The sequence below is a fragment of the Crotalus tigris genome, unplaced genomic scaffold (genome assembly GCF_016545835.1).
Source record: "Crotalus tigris isolate CLP2741 ecotype Arizona unplaced genomic scaffold, ASM1654583v1 scf7180000019633.284382, whole genome shotgun sequence".
NCBI lineage: Eukaryota > Metazoa > Chordata > Lepidosauria > Squamata > Viperidae > Crotalus > Crotalus tigris.
Genome location: NW_024097630.1, coordinates 165,965 through 181,939, shown reverse-complemented (window position 1 = coordinate 181,939; position 15,975 = coordinate 165,965). Strand labels below are relative to the sequence as shown.

The 15,975-nt window shown below is 45.8% G+C and overlaps 1 protein-coding gene across 3 annotated transcripts; it reads left to right on the top strand.

Moving 5' to 3' along the window:
• Positions 1–167: 167 nt before the first annotated feature.
• Positions 168–14,560, top strand: DDIAS (DNA damage induced apoptosis suppressor). 3 transcript variants are annotated; one of them, XM_039363942.1, is made up of 6 exons: positions 168–224; positions 1,444–1,596; positions 5,236–5,361; positions 7,435–7,596; positions 10,897–11,014; positions 12,225–14,560. In XM_039363942.1, the coding sequence occupies exons 3-6, from the start codon at positions 5,252–5,254 to the stop codon at positions 14,214–14,216; spliced, it is 2,382 nt and encodes a 793-aa protein (XP_039219876.1). In that variant the 5' UTR covers positions 168–224; positions 1,444–1,596; positions 5,236–5,251; the 3' UTR covers positions 14,217–14,560. The 3 variants fall into 3 exon arrangements, with proteins under 3 accessions (XP_039219876.1, XP_039219877.1, XP_039219878.1); XM_039363943.1 differs by lacking the exon at positions 168–224 and adding an exon at positions 323–397; XM_039363944.1 differs by lacking the exons at positions 168–224; positions 1,444–1,596; positions 5,236–5,361; positions 7,435–7,596; positions 10,897–11,014 and adding an exon at positions 11,654–11,906 and having other exon boundaries at positions 12,025–14,560.
• Positions 14,561–15,975: the final 1,415 nt, after the last annotated feature.

Below are 15,975 nucleotides of genomic sequence, written 5' to 3'. Positions count from 1 at the left end.
GGTCGTGGTTGCCACGGCAGATAGAAACGACGAAGCACTCCGATTGGGTAGAGAAGGGAGCGAGTGGGCGGGGCTGGGAAGTTGGTTGAGTTGAGGCGGGAAGAAAAGGGGCGGGAATTGGAGCATCTCTCCTCCGAGCTGCACGCTGATAGGGAGAAAGAAGTTGTCGTCACTTCCGACCTGAACCTCGGGAGTGCTTCCGGAAGAAGGGCTTCTGCTGGAAGGTGTGTTCTTGTTCGGGCTATGGGTGAATAGTCATCTCGTTTGCCTCACTTTATAGTCTCCTCCCAAAAAAATATTTTATTTTATTTATTTTGACTAGGAATTTGATCCTCAGCGATGGACGTTCCCTGGGCCACTTTGGGCCGGTCCCATTCAGCCCGACCTACCTCACAGGGTTGTTGTTTGCTTAAAACTGGGAGGAGGGAATATTATGAAGGCTGCCTTGATCACTCTTGTATAAAAGGCGGGATATCCATTCACACCAACCATACTTGTTCTAGGGCAGGAGTCTTCAAACTTGGCCCTTTTATGACTTGTGGACTTCAACTCCCAGAATTCCTCAGCCAGGCATGATGGCTGAGGAATTCTGGGAGTTGAAGTCCACACGTCATAAAAGGGCCAAGTTTGAAGAGCCCTTTATAGGGTCTTTCAGACTGCTGAAATGTGGACCCTGCTTTCCATCATCCCCAGCCAGCGCTTTAATTCCAGTGTGGGGCAGCAGCTTTTCTCATGACTAAAAGCCTCACTGTTTTGAGAACACCTGGATGGAAACTTGTGGCAGGCAGAAACCCAACTAGTGCAGATTCCTGTTTCTAGAGCAGTGGTTCTCAACCTTTTTAATGCCACGACCCCCAACCGGTTGTAAGTCGAGGACTTTCCCTGCCCGGGTGCGCCGCGCATGCATGGTGCCGACCCCTGCGCTAGCCGAAGCGTAGCTGGCAAGCGGCAGAGACAGCGCAGGCCGATCACTGGCTGGGCCACCAGCTGGCCCAGCCCAAGGGAGGTAAGGCACTCGCCGGGCCCCACACATGCCAGCAACCCTCCCTGTGCCCACCAGCCTCCCACCTCCCACCCCTGGCCCTCTTTTACTTACATTTTTAGTAGTTGCTCAGCAAGGAGGGGTGGAAACTCCCAGACAGCTCGCCTTCGCTGCAGACAACTTTCAGCACGTTTGCAGAATGGCACTTTTGGCGGGCTCAGGAGGGCAGAGACAGCCTGGACAATTCCTATTCGCTTTTGAAAGCCAATAGAATTAGACTCTATTCAAGAGAGTCTATTCGATTGGCTTTCAAAAGCCAATAGAATAAAAGGGAGTAGCACAGCTAAGGAAAAGGGGAAAAAAATGGCAGACTGCGTTGTTTGGCGACCCCCGTGAAATGATGAAGGAGTGAGATTTCCCAAGACAGCCAGCATTAAAATGTTTGCTATTTTGTCTTTCAGGAAATTAGACCTTTTTCTTCTCTTCCAGTGGACGGATTTAACTGGATTTCTTCAACTTGGCATGCTCCAGCTATGTTGGAGCCAACTTCTCTCACCCCCATTATTTAGGGAGAAAGGGAGTAGAACACCTTTTCCTCCACCTGGCAATTTCTGGTGAGCTATCCTTTCATTTTGTCTTTTTAACCACTCTCTGTATGGCTCTGAGATACTGAAACAGTGATGCAGTTTGTTAAAACTTAACAGTTTTCTAGTTTACTGCAGTTGAGGTGTTACCATTTCTTCTATCTGGGTCAGAGCATCCCTTCTTTTATTGGCTTAGATGGGGAATGATATTTGATCTGGATAAAGTTTCTTGATGAAGCAGTAGGCATTTAAGGAACAAATGGCACAAGGAAAGGCTTTGCTGCTCTAACTGAAAAAAAAAAACCCTAGTAGAATGAGGAAATGGCTGCAAAGCACCATTTAATTCAACCTGAATAGGTGCTTCTGCTGGAGTAATGGTGTCTGGTGGTAAATATCTGATTACCTACCTCTACAGGTGCTTTAACAATACTGGTTTATTACCCTGATGTATGGTTAGGAGGCAGATTCAGGGAAGGTGTCAGATTGAGCTCCATATATTCCTGATCTCTCAGTATGTCTCCACCTGGTGGAACTACATCTACTGTTGTTCAGGGCTGCATGGCTTGTTAAGGCATTTAGCTGTGTATCTCTTCAACTTCCGGGAATTGGAACTTATAGCTAAGGTAGTATATGTATTTTTTCCCCATTCTGCTCCATGAATTTCTTAAATGCTAAACCAGGTTCTTTCGTTGAAAGTAAAGGAAGAAGGGGAGGATGAAATAGCAACAGCACTTAGACTTATATGCTGCTTCACAGTGCTTTCCAGCCCTCTCTAAGCGGTTTACAGAATCAGCATATTTTCCCCCAACAATCTGGGTCCTCATTTTACCCATCTTGGAAAGATGGAAGGCTGAGTTAACTTTGAGCCGGTGAGATTCGAACTGCTGGCAGTCAGTAGAATTAGCCTGCAGTACTGTATTCTAACCACTGCGCCATTACGGCTGGTTAGATCATGTCCTCAGTGCAACAAACATGAATTTTGGAAAACTCCGGGAGCAGAGGAGGGCAGGAGGGGCATGATGTGGTGTGGGCCAAAAAATTGGACATTATTTAGCGGGTGAACAACAACAACAGGTTCTTCCTTAGGAAGGGCTTCCTTTTAATTCCAAAAGAAGCTGAACTCCTAGGACAAAAAAAAGTTTGGCAATGTTGCTTTGCATTGGAGTCTGCAGTGACAGAAACTCTTTGAGTTCCAAGCAGGCATTTGCACCCTTCTTTGAGATAGGGGAAGCAGGGGATGAGTGAGTGCTGATGTCTTCCACAATGGAAAAAGTTCTAGGTTCAGAGTTAAAATGGAGTTAAAAGACTAGATCACAGCTAGAAGGAGAGAGTAGTCCATCCAAAAAGATGCTTCTCTACTGTGGGTCAGGGATCTAATTTTCACACAAGATTTTCTAGGCAGGCCTAAACGTACCAGCTTGAGCAGCATATGTGACGCATTGCCACAGAGATGAGCTATTTTCGGTTGTGCAATTGCACAAAACTCTATTGTGTATTGTCTGAGTGAGCTAGAAAGGAACAGACCTACTCCAGATCTGAGCAACAAATGTCAAGGTTGATTTGGTTTATGATTGTCGTATAAATCAATCAATGTCTAATAATAAACTTACGACCACAATTCAGCCCAAACTTTCCTTTGCTAAGCAAGGCAGTTGTGAGTTTTCCTGCCTACAGTTGTTAAGTGAACCACTGCAGTTGTTAAGCTAGTAACACGATTGTGAAGTGAATCTGGCTCCCCCATTGACTTTGCGTGAGCAGGGGGTTTGACTAGAAGACCTCCAAAATCCCTTCCAGCTCTATTCTGATTGATTGATTGATTGAAGGTCGCAAAAAGTGATCACACGACTGTGGGACACTGCAACCGTCATAAATCTGAGTCAGCTACTAAGCATCTGAATTTTTATTACCCAACCATGGGGATGTTCCAATGGTCATCCGTGTGAAAAACTGTCAAGTCATTTTTCTTCAGTGCTGTTGTAACATTGAATGATGACTGAATGGTTGTAAGTCGAGGACTCTCTGTATATGTATGGCTCACCAGCCAGCATCCCAAGGGATAGTCTTTTCCAGGACAGGTGGTGTAAAAATCCTGATTTTGTGAAGCAATTCAACTTCCTTAAAGTGAATCTTCCCAGACCTGCCCTGGATGGGAATTGAGGGCTAGTCTCTTATGTTACTCTCTGGAATCATGACCAGTGACTCATTCGCTAGAACATGGGTGCCAGAGGCGGCACTTGGAGCCCTCTCTGTGGACACACGTGCCGTTGCCCCAGCCTCGCCTCCCCCCACGACCCCCTCCTCACCAGCAGGCCCCCTGGAGGAGAGTCGCCCCTGAGCATGGCCCACGCGGAGTAGTGCAGCCAAGGACATGGCAGCCAGGCAGCGTAGACAAGACCCTGCCCTCATGCCCCATCGTGCACAGTTGATGCTGCGGGGCGCGAGCAGAGGGCGTGGCCACCATGGCGCTGCTGGGCTGCCTGGGCAATCTGCGGTGGGCCCTGGAGGCGGTGAGTGGCCCTGCAGGCAGGCGGGGTGGGGGGTGGGGCACGAGCGGGACGGGGTGGAATGGGGGCAGGGCCAGTTTTGGGCACTCTGTCTCTAAAAGGTTCGCCATCACTGCACTAGAACTAGAACTTCTGAACCGATGTCATCTTAGAGGTGCATTCTGGAAGAGTTCCATATGGCTTACTGGCTGTCTCTTGCAGCCACTAGATAAGGCTCATACTGTCAAACCAAACTCCCCGTCTGATTTTATCTCCATCTGACCGCAGTTTGAGCGACAAGATGGTTATTCCCTTGTTCTAGAGCTCTAAACCCACAAGAGGCCCCTGCGTTGCAAATCTTCTCATAAGGAAAAACTGTCTGGAGCGCTTGTGGGTGATCTCATGTTCTTTCCTTGCCCAGAGAGGAATTACAAAGAGCTGGTATACACACTGTGACTCTTCATCCTACCGTATTCATTGGGCTTTGCTGATTTCCGTTTACCATTTCTTCTCTGGCATACTCCACACCATGTCAGTTTGTCAATCTATGTGCTAAATCAGAGGTAGGCAACCTTGGCTCTTTTATGATTTGTGGACTTCAACTCCCAGAGTTCCTGAGCCAGCATGGCTCAGCTTGGAAACCTCTCCCTCTCCCCTCAGCATGGCTGGCTCAGGAATTCTGGGAGTTGAAGTCCACCAGTCATCAAAGAGCCAAGGTTGCCTACCCCTGTGCTAAATGTTCAATCTACACTACATAGTAAGATAGGCAATTAGACAAGATGGCATGCCCCAAGACACTTGTAAAAATTTGTCTCTTTTTCTTATTCATACAATATACGGTGCATGCAATATTATAAGATGTAAATTCACCCAGTGAGCTAGCCACCAACAAATAGAAGGAGAAGAATCAGAATAGAATCTGGAAGGGACCTTGGAGGTCTTCTACTCCAGCCCCCTGCTCAAGCAGGAGACCCTTTATCATTTCAGATAAGTGGCTGTCCAGTCTCTTCTCAAAAACCTCAAGTGATGAAGCACCCACAATTTCTGGAGGCAAGCTTTTCCCCTGGTTAATTGTCCTCACTGTTAGGTGTAACGTAGCCTTTTGGTGTAATGTGTTTCTGGAGTAAGAGATATTTCCATTGTAGAATTCCATATTTGAAACTGAAATTGTGTTTTCTTTCGATAGATAATTGTGAAAGCACATGAATGGCGGAGACGTCCTGGTTGCCTCTGTCATTTCCATCCAGAACAGCAGCTTTGTGTATCCATCATGTCACAGTTGTTTTTCCAGGCTATCGCTGCAGTTCAAACGGTATGCTCCATCTCAAGGATTACAGGTCCTCCTCAGCTTACTGTCATTTGTTTAACGACCATTCAAAGTTACGACAGCACCAAAAAACAAAGTGACTTTGGACCGTTTTTCACACTTACGCGGCATCCCTGTGGACACGTGATCAAAAATTTGGATGCGTGGCATCCGATTCATATTTATGACGATTGCAGTGTCCCGGAATCATGTGGTCGCATTTTGTGACCTTCTGACTAGCAAAAGTCAACAGGAAAGCCAGAGTCATTTTACAACCGGCTTACTAACTTAACAGCTGTAGTGATTCACCTAACAACTGTGGCAAGAAAGGTCGTAAAATGGGACAAAAGTCGCTTAACAAACGTTTCACTTAGCAATAGAAATTTTGGGCTAAGTTGTGGTCCTAAGTTGAGGACTACCTGTAGTAAACAGGAAAGAAAAAGAAATACCTTTACTGATATAATCAGCTCTGAGAGGACAAGGAGGACAGCTTATTGTAGTATATATCTATTTCTTTTCCATGTTATGGCAAATAAAACAGCCAAGCCTTTAGATACAATAAGTGTCCTAAATATGAGTCAGTTGCCAAGTGTCTGAATTTTGATCACATGACCATGTGGCTCTTTGAGCCTTCTCCTGCGGCTCCTAGCCTCTTCCGCCATTTGCAGAGACAGAGAGAGGCACTTGCACTTCTCTCTCTCTCTCTCTCTCTCTCTCTCTCTCTCTCTCTCTCTCTCTCTCTCTCTCTCTCTCTGTGTGTGTGTAAAAAGAGAGTGGCCTCATGCTGTTCTCGGACAAGCTTATTGGCGAGGTTCCTGCCTTTGCTGCATCGCAGCAGAAAGCAGCATATCTCTCTCTCTCTCTCTCTCTCTCTCTCTCTCTCTCTCTCTCTCTCTCATACAGAGAGAGGGAGGTAGACAAAAAGAGAGAGAGAGAGAGAGAGAGAGAGAGAGAGAGAGAGAGAGAGAGAGAACTCATGCACAGCAGCCTCTATTTCTTTTTAATTAAACTCTTCAATCAAGGTCTCCTCCCCCCCCCCCCGGTACGCGCACGCAAGTTTTGCGGCTCCCGGTGTTTTCTTTTCTCTGGGAAACGGGTCCAAGTGGCTCTTTGAGTGTTTAAGGTTGCCAACCCCTGACCATGGGAATGCTGAAATGGTCGTGTGAAAAATGGTCACGAGTCACTCTTTTCAATGTGTTGTAACGCCAAACAGTCACTAAATAGTTAGTTGTGGATTACCTGCATTGTGGTTGTAAATTCAAGGACTTCATTCAACTGTACCAGCTGTCAGCTGCCACTTTATCCTTGTTTGTGCTTCGCTGCTATGCGGTGACAAACTGCCATGAACTGTGGGGAGTGGCGGTGAAGGGGGGGAAGATTTGGGGAACATGAAAGTAAGTGCTTTATCTCCTGGAGATGCTGCCTCAAGGTCACCCAGCTGGAAGAAGGAGAGAGCCACAGACCAAACTGCGGCTTGGACTGACCATTATGAAAACATCTTGCCTCAACCTGATTGGTCACATGGGGATGGCCAACGAGAGACAACTAAGGGAGGAAAAAGTAGAACTTAGGGATTTGGGCACGCGATTCTCAGTTCTGGCTTTGCAATACCACAATGCGCTTGACCTCTATTAGAATATAGTTTATTATTTACCTCGGGGCTCTTCAAACGTGGCCCTTTTATGACTTGTGGGCCTCAATTCCCAGAATTCCTCAGCCAGGCATGCTGGGAGTTGAAGTCCACAAGTCATAAAAGGGCCAAGTTTGAAGACCCCCGATACACCTTTTTCAAGAAAATGGAGCCAAGGATCGTTTCTGTCCAGACTATGCAGTGTTTCTCAACCTTGACCATTTTAAGGCATGTGGACTTCAACTCCCAGAATTCCACAGCCAGCATTGCTGGCTGTGGAATTCTGGGAGTTGAAGTCCGCATCCCTTAAAATGGTCAAAGTTGAGAAACACTGGTCCAGAGGCTTCAGTTGTGGCAGGCCTGACACCAGCCTTAGGCCTACTGCAGTAGTGAGACTTTTCCTGTGATCTTACAACATCTGAATCCCTTCGTTGTCTTTCTTTTGTCAGATACAATTGCCAGAAGTGTGGTGGTTCAGGCGACACCAAAGAAGCAAACTACAGATACCGACTTTCGCTGGAGGTAGCCGACACACATGATGTTTATGAGGTCACAGTATTTGGAAGCTGCTTAGATGCCTATTTTGGAGCTACAGCAAAGGGTCTGCAAAGGTAAAGAAAGGGATTACTTCGCTGAGAAGACGCATGAGCTTGCTTCCTTCGGTCTATTTAAGTGATTTAATTATATCTCTCAGAACAGTTGCTGTTCAGTTTGCTGCCTGGATACCAAGCTGGTACCGTATTTTCCGGCGTATAAGACAACTGGGCGTATAAGACGACCCCCAACTTTTGAGAAGATTTTCATGGTTTAGAAAGTCGTCTTATACGCCGGAAAATACGGTATATATTAATAATGGCAATTAAATTTGCGGAGCTGTAAAAGGTGTGGCGAGGCCAGTGCATTAATTGGAGAAACGGTCTCAACTTGGATCTAAAAACTCTTTTGAGTTCACATTTCCCTGAATTCATGATTAACCTTCGGGAAAATTATTCCTCGCCTTTCTCTTCTCTTTATAAGAACCTTGTGTTATGTTCATTAACACCAATTCTCTATATTAAAAGAAAATATAGCTATTGGGTTTTTGCCCAGAACATTTAAATTCTGCACAGAAAATGAGTAAGAGGCAGGTAACTATTTATTTATTTTTTTGAACAGCATAAGGTTGTCTTGATTTATTTAAAATATTTGGCAGATTTGATCGTTTCTGCAGCAGAGAAAGCTGAACAAGTGATAAGGAATAAAGGGTTTTTTAAGAACGTTGCCAGAATCCTGTTCTCTTCCAATCTGATTGCAACCTAGGGCTCCCACAGCCTTTGTGCTTTACTCAACAAGTAAAATGGGAAAAAGAAAAGCGTGGGGGGAATAATTCCATAGGGACCACCTTTTGGCCCTGTGCTTTTGAGATGTCTGACTGTGAAAATCCCCTCCCCTCCTTTGGCTGATAGACTACAGCAGTGTTTGTTTGTTTATTTATTTATTTATTTATGAGACTTATATACCGCTTTAAGTGCAAGCACTCTCTAAGCCAGCGGTTCTCAACGTTTGTGTGATGGCGACCCCCGTCACACAAACGTTATGCGCGGCGCCACCTCCGGAGGCGCGGCGCCACCCCCGGAGGGGAGAAAATGGCGGATCGCCACCTTTGGCGCCCCCCGAAAAATGGTCGATCGACCCCAAATGGGGTCGCGACCCATAGGTTGAGAACCGCTGCTCTAAGCGGTGTACACCAGTAAGCAATGTATATATATATATATATATATTTACATTGCCCCCAACAATCTGGGTCCTCATTTTACCTACCCCGGAAGGATGGAAGGCTGAGTCAACCTTGAGCCGGTGAGCGTTGCTGGCTGTGGAATTCTGGGAGTTGAAGTCCTCATGCCTTAAATTTGTCAAGTTTGGGAAACACTGGACTACAGGGAGTCCTTGTTTAACCATTTAAGCCAGGGGTAGTCAACCTTGGCTCTTTTATGACTTGTGGACTTCAACTCCCAGAATTCTGGGAGTTGAAGTCCACAAGTCATAAAAGAGCTGAGGTTGCCTACCCCTGTCCTAGGGTCATGTGATCATCATTGGCGACCTTCTGACAGGCAAAGTCAACGGAGGAAGCCAGAGTCACTTAACAACCGTGTGGTTCACTTAACAAACACAGCGATTCACTTTACAACTGTGGCAAGAAAGGTCATTAAACTCACTTAACAACTGTCTTGCTTACCCAACGGAAAATTTGGGCTCAGTTGTGGCCGTTAAGTGGAGGACCACCTATATAGCGTGTCTGAAAACAGTTGTCAGTTCCCAGGTTGAGAAGATCATTTCAATTTAATTGACAACATGATTTCCATGCTTGTAGTCACACATGAGAGAGATGCCAAAGATTTCCTGGAAGAATCTGATGTATGAGGAACCGTTTGAAATATATATATATATGTATATATTTGTTTTCTGAGGTTTTCGCAGGTGTTTGTATGTAGGTCTTTGGTTATTCGGGTTTTCTCCCGTGTAAAATTGGAAGTGTCTTGGCGACGTTTTGACGAAGTCCCATTCGTCATCTTCAGGCTGGTGTTTTCAGCTTCGTGCTCCTCGAAGCATGAAGCTGAAAACACCAGCCTGAAGATGACGAATGGGACTTCATCAAAACGTCGCCAAGACACTTCCAATTTTACGCGGGAGAAAACCCGAAAACCAAAGACTTACATATGTATATATGTATATGTATATGTATGTATGTGTGTGTATGTATGTGTGTGTTGTGTATATATATTATATATATATATATATATATATATATATATATATATATATATATATGTCTTTGGTTGTTCGGGTTTTCTCCCACGTAAAATTGGAAGTGTCTTGGCGACGTTTCGACGAAGTCCCATTCGTCATCTTCAGGCTGGTGCTTTCAGCTTCGTGCCTCGAGCAGCAGTGTGTGGTCTTGGCTGTTTCTTCCTTTTAACTGCCAGTGGAGGTATGAACTGATTGGGTGGGAGCTTGGCTGTGTTCTGATTGGGTGGAGGTGTGTTCTGATTGGTTAGGGGCTTGGCTGTGCTCTGATTGGCTGGGGGGTTGGCTGTGCTCTGATTGGCTGGGGGGTTGGCTGTGCTCTGATTGGCTGGGGGAGTGTTCTGTTTGGTTGTGCTCAGGTTAGTCTGAGTTGCAGAGGGATTCAAGATTTTGGGCTGCCCTGCCATTCCTTGGCTTCGCGTTCGTGGTCGTGCTTCCTCTTCATGGAGGGTGTCAGTTTGCTTCATGTATGGATTGGGGGGGTTTAAAGTGGCTAATGATGCAGCTGTGGTCTGGCTTCTGGTTTGTGGTCGTGCCTCATAGTCAGTGTGGCTTTGGGTTTGTTTTTTGCGTGGATGTTTGGTGGTGACATCCTGTGTGGTTTTTGTGAGTGTGGGTCTGGTATCATTTTTTGTGTTAGGGAGTCGTTTGTCAATGAGGGTGGGTTTCCAAATGGCTGGTAGGCGGGAGGTATCATCTCGCTTGTTCATGCTGTGTGGGCGTTTTTCTATCTCAATGGCTTCTCTGATTATTCTGTTATTAAAATGTTCACTTTTGGCAATGGTTCTGGTATTTTTAAAGTCAAATATATATCTATATCTATCTATCTATCAGCAGACAGTTAAACCATCTGGAAAGATTTATAACTCATCAGATAAATGATTTATCAGCAAAAGAGGAATCGGGCCAGAAAGCAGAAATCTGTTGCTTTATTTATGGTGTCCCTCAGAATCCTGAATTCAGCATCTTTTAGGCTGGATTCCTAAAGGGCTTGTGGGAGATGTTCACCAGCAATGTGAAACATTTGTCAAAAGGCAAGGTCTGTTCGCTTCCCTTCCTGGGTATCATTTTTAAAAAGTGCTGGGAGAGTGCTAATTAAATTAGAAATTAAATTATCCTCCATCAAGGTACATCGAAGAACTGGACCGAGAAGCAGAAGAGGACAAAAACGATGCCGTGTTTGGTGTAGTATTTCGTGCCGTTGAAACCTGCTTTGTTGGGAAGAAGTTTGTCTTCAGAATTAAGGTGACGGTTCTGCTTAGCATAAATCTTTTAGGAAACGTGCAATTGAAGCGTGACGGATAATTTGCTTTGTTGGGCAAGCTTCTGGGCGTGCATGCTCAGGTTTCTGGTTTAAATTATGAGCATCCTCGTAATTGCCATTTGACAGCCTGAAATAACAGTTCCAGTCACTGGAACATTGATTCTATCTTGATCCAGGTGCATGTTCTCATGTTTATAATGTTGAGGCTCAAGTTGTACAAGACTATAATCCCCGTGCAGAACTGCTTAAATGCTATAAACCCTCTCCAGGGATCAACAGCACAACAGTCTGTGGACACCTGGACATCCATGTTCCTCCAAATAGCGGCGCCTATTACAATAAGACAATATCAACTTTATTGTCATTTTGAATGTACACCAATCGGCATACACCAAAATGAAATTAACTCCCCAGATTAAATAGCACTTAGCAGTAGCAATAGCACTTAGACTTATATACCACTTCACATTGCTTTTACAGCCCTCTCTAAGCAGTTTACAGAATCCGCATATTCCCCCCTCCCAAAGAAAAAACCTGAGTCCTCCTTTTACCGACCTTGGAAGGAGGAAAGGCTGAGTCAACTTTGAGCCCGTCAGGATCAAACTGCCAGCAGCTGGCAGCCAGCAAAATTAGCCTGCAGTGCTGCCTTCTAACCACTGTGCCACCACCGCTCATAAATACATTTTTGAAAAAGTTTTTAAATATATTTTTTTTAAAAAAAAGAAAAGAGGGTGGAAGTTCATAAGGATACCAGCTTTTCAGCTGATTTCATGGGGTTTGAGTCGCCATGAGCAAGTAGGCGGCAGCATAAATTTCCCAAATAAATAAATAAATGCAATTTCCTTTTACTCTGTAGCTAGAACTGGAGCTAAGGTTTCCTAGGTCTAATTCAGGGGTTCTCAACCTTGGCAACTTTAAGACTTGTGGACTTCAAGCAAAGCTGGCTGAGGAATTCTGGGAGTTGAAGTCCACAAGTCTTAAAGTTGCCAAGGTTGAGAACCCCTGGTCTAGTTTAAACCAGCCAGCTTCAGGTAATTAACAGTTTGAAATTGGCTGACACGGACAACATGATAAAACAAGTTTCTGAATCCTCTTCTGTCTGGTGGGAGAGCAGAGGAAGGCAGTCCAGGTCTAGAAATTTAATTTAATCAATTAAATAACTTTGAGAGAACCAATTCCATTTCTTTGCAGAGTTCCGACAGGCCCAGTGTGGCTAGCTTATTGCAAAATGGCTGCCCAACGGAGAGAAGCACCAAAACTCTCGTCGCCTCTGAAATGTTCGTACCCCATCCTGGGCTTGTGGGCCACACCGTTATCTACTACATGGAGCAACAGCGATGTTTTCAATTGAAACAGAGGCACGGGGTTTTATGGCTTCCGGATCATGTCACGGTATCTGATCATGCAAGTAGAGAATTAAAGAGCCTGCCTCTCTGGGATGATTTGGATGTGACTCAATCCAGTCGTCGAAATGATTTTTCCGCCTTCTGGCCTCACTCATTCGGACTAAGCTGGTCGTCCACTTCCTCAGAAAACGCAGAACACTCTGCGGCTTTCGTTTCGTGCCAGGCCGCCTCGGAGCAGCAAAGATGCGAAGGTGGATCTGTTATGTCGCAGAGGCACTTGGTTTACAACCTCAGGAGCCAAAACCTGATGCAGGATAAAGGATATGGACAAGAAAATAAGACGTCTTGTTTGTATCCTTCTCCACAAAGCGTCACCACTAAGGACGAACCAGGAGGTAAACCTTCCATAAGAAGAAAAGATGGCGATCTACTAGAAAGCCCTTTAGCATTGGCGCAGAAAGATTCCTCACACAGAATTAGCATCCAGTCCAGCTGTGGGCTAACAAATCCACAGCCCCCTTTGCCCCACCAGAGACCTAAGGAACGCCTGGCTTCCACATCTTCTCCTGATGCTACGGGAGGTGTAACCTCTCAAGAAGCCTCCTCTGAAGTCTTAATGGAATTTCTTGCCGAACTTGACAATCACAGCTGCACTGCTGATTTAGCAAACGGTCAAGAGCAGCGTTCTGCCTCAGGCCCCTGTGAGAAATCAGGTGAAGATAAAGAGAACAAGCTGCCCGCGGAAGAACAAGACTATTCTTTGAGACGAAGGGATGTCTACTGTTCCCCAGGGGCGGGTTCCAGCTGCCCCAAGGCTAATTTTGATGCTTCGGCAGATCTCTTTGATATTAGTGTCAGGGGATCAACAAAAAACACTTCAGCAACGTTACACGGGCCCCAAATAGTCTCGCCGTGGGCTGGTGCCCTGAGCCCAAACTGTATAACGTCAGAATTCATGGCAAGGCAAGGTAAGGTAAAGGGCAGCTGGAATAATTCTAATTATGGGTTATCATTCCATGATGCAGTGGGTGTCTCCGCCCCCAAAACAAGCACTCCGATTGCTGGATCATTGTTCAAGTCAGAATGCAGCTTTGTAGGTATCCTGGATTTCACTCCTGATCCCCACTCCATTCCCCTCACAAGGCCTTATCATCCAGACAGCCTCCTTGCAGGGAAAGGATCCATTCTAAGTGATTTGCCCCTGAATAAATTGCCTTGGGACAAGGCCAAGTGTAAGAGGCCTAGGCTCCCCTTTAAAAACCCTTTAGCAAAACAGCTGATCAGCAAGTTCTCGAGGTCTACAAGGTCAAGCAATGCAGAAGCTGGCACGGTCAATCCGTGTGGACCTCCGGGGTTATTTGTGAGTCGCCTCTCGGCCAAAGGGCTACAGTCTGAAGATGGTGGCCAAGAATGGAGTCCTCCGTCAGAGAAAATTCAAGATCAGGATGTAAAATGGCAGAGAAGGAAAAGGAGAAACAGCTTTGTCAGGTTTCACGGCGATTCTCAAGTGACAAAGGATTCTCCTCTTTTTGAAAAGCAAGGAGGATCCACAAGTCCAAGCAATCTTTCCAGATTAGCAAAGGTCCGATTTCTTCCTAAAAAGCCACAGCCGGAAGAAGCTGGCATTGAGGGCCAACCTACGTGTCAACAGACAACGATGCTTGGTCCGCCAATCACTGAATCACTTGACAAGCCATCTTTTGTAGACCTCAGCCGATCAAAGTTGTTTCCCACACCTTCATCCGTGCCTCATGTTGCCGACTGGTCTTCCGAACTCTTCCCAGATCATGACCACCTGCCCAACACAGAGGCCACCGTATCACAGCTAACCTCTTGAAGACCCGTTTCATTTTGAAATACGACCTTTTGGTCAGAGTTGTACTTTGAGCAGTTTCAATAGTTGTAAATTTGGGGCCGAGGGCAGCAAAATCTTGTTTTTTTAAAAAAAAAATAAATAAATTATACTGTACATAACCAGATTTTGCTCCTATTCCGTCTGATCATTCTAAGGAATGGAATATGAGCATTGAAGGATTCTTTCCTAGAAAGTTAATGGTAGTTATGACAAGGTCTTTCCCCTAGGGGTAGGCAACCTTGGCTCTTTTATGACTCGTGGACTTCAACTCCCAGAATTCCTGAGCCAGCCATGCTGAGGGGAAAGGGAGAGGTTTCCAAGCTGAGCCGTGCTGGCTCAGGAATTCTGGGAGTTGAAGTCCACGAGTCATAAAAGAGCCTACCCCTGGTCTAAAGTATGTTAAGTTTAGTTCTAGGCCAGGGGTAGGCAACCTTGGCTCTTTTATGATTCGTGGACTTCAACTCCCAGAATTCCTAAGCCAGCATGAGGGAACTATGGCCCCTTCATGATTTGTGGACTTCAATTCCTAGAATTCCTGACCCAGCCGTGCTGAGGGGAAAGGGAGAGGTTTCCAAGCTGAGCCATGCTGGCTCAGGAATTCTGGGAGTTGGAAGTCCCTGAGTCAGGAAGGGGCCATAGTTCCCCCACGCTGGCTCAGGAATTCTGGGAGTTGAAGTCCATGAGTCATGCAGAGGCCATAGTTCCCCCACGCTGGCTCAGGAATTCTGGGAGTTGAAGTCCATGAGTCATGCAGGGGCCATAGTTCCCCCATGCTGGCTGAGGAATTCTGGGAGTTAAAGTCCACAAGTCATGAAGGGGGCAAAGTTTCCCTCGTGCTGGCTCAGGAATTCTGGGAGTTGAAGTCCACGAGTCATAAAAGCCAAGGTTGCCTACCCCTGGCCTAGGCTTATGTGATCATGACTTTGGGACCTTCTCTGCCAGCTTCCATAAGCAAAGGCATTGGGGAAGCCAGCAGGAAGTCAGATGCGGCAGTCACGCGAGATCCTCACTTGATGACCCACCCATTGTTTAACAGTGGCAACCAGGATTCCTGGAACTGCCACCGCTAAGCAACCTGACCACATTGTTTTGTTTGACTTAAAAGTGTGTAGCTTAATGGCAGACTTTCTGCTTTCGACTAGAGTGGTTAAACAAGAACTGCCTGTATTTGTCTACCGACACTTTAAATTTTGATATTGTAAATCGCTGGAAGCCCTTTCAGACTATGGCTGTATATACAAGAACCGTAAATCAAATAAAGCAATACATCTATGGCACAGGATTGTAGACATTCATGATTAATCACAGCTTAGAAGGAGCTTTCAGATCACGTAAATCTGTGGTCCTGCGAAGGGTAACCGCCATCTTTTCCCTCAACGGCGCAAGTCATATTTTAGCCCTAAAATTGTATTCAGGTAATCTTTTGACTTACAACTATTCATTTAGTGACTGTGCTAAGTTACAGCGGCGCTGAAAAAGGTGACTTATAACTGTTTTTCACACGATCGTCGCCGCTAGTGGTCGTGTGATCAAAATTCAGAGGGTTGGCAACCGGCATGTACTTATGACGGTTGCCGTGTCCAGGGGTCACGTCACCACTTTTTGCCACCTTCTGACAAGCAAAGTCAACGGGGGAAGCCAGAGTCACTTAACAACCGTGTTACTAACTTAACTGCAGTCATAAAACGGACAAAACTCACTTAACAATTGTCTTGCTTAGCAAAGGAAATTTTGGGGCTCA

Coding starts and splice junctions, on each gene's coding strand:
- DDIAS (XM_039363942.1), top strand. CDS start 5,252: ATGAATGGCGGAGACGTCCTGGTTGCCTCTGTCATTTCCATCCAGAAC. Junction 5,362..7,434: donor CTATCGCTGCAGTTCAAACG/GTATGCTCCATC, acceptor TTCTTTTGTCAG/ATACAATTGCCAGAAGTGTG. Junction 11,015..12,224: donor AGTTTGTCTTCAGAATTAAG/GTGACGGTTCTG, acceptor ATTTCTTTGCAG/AGTTCCGACAGGCCCAGTGT.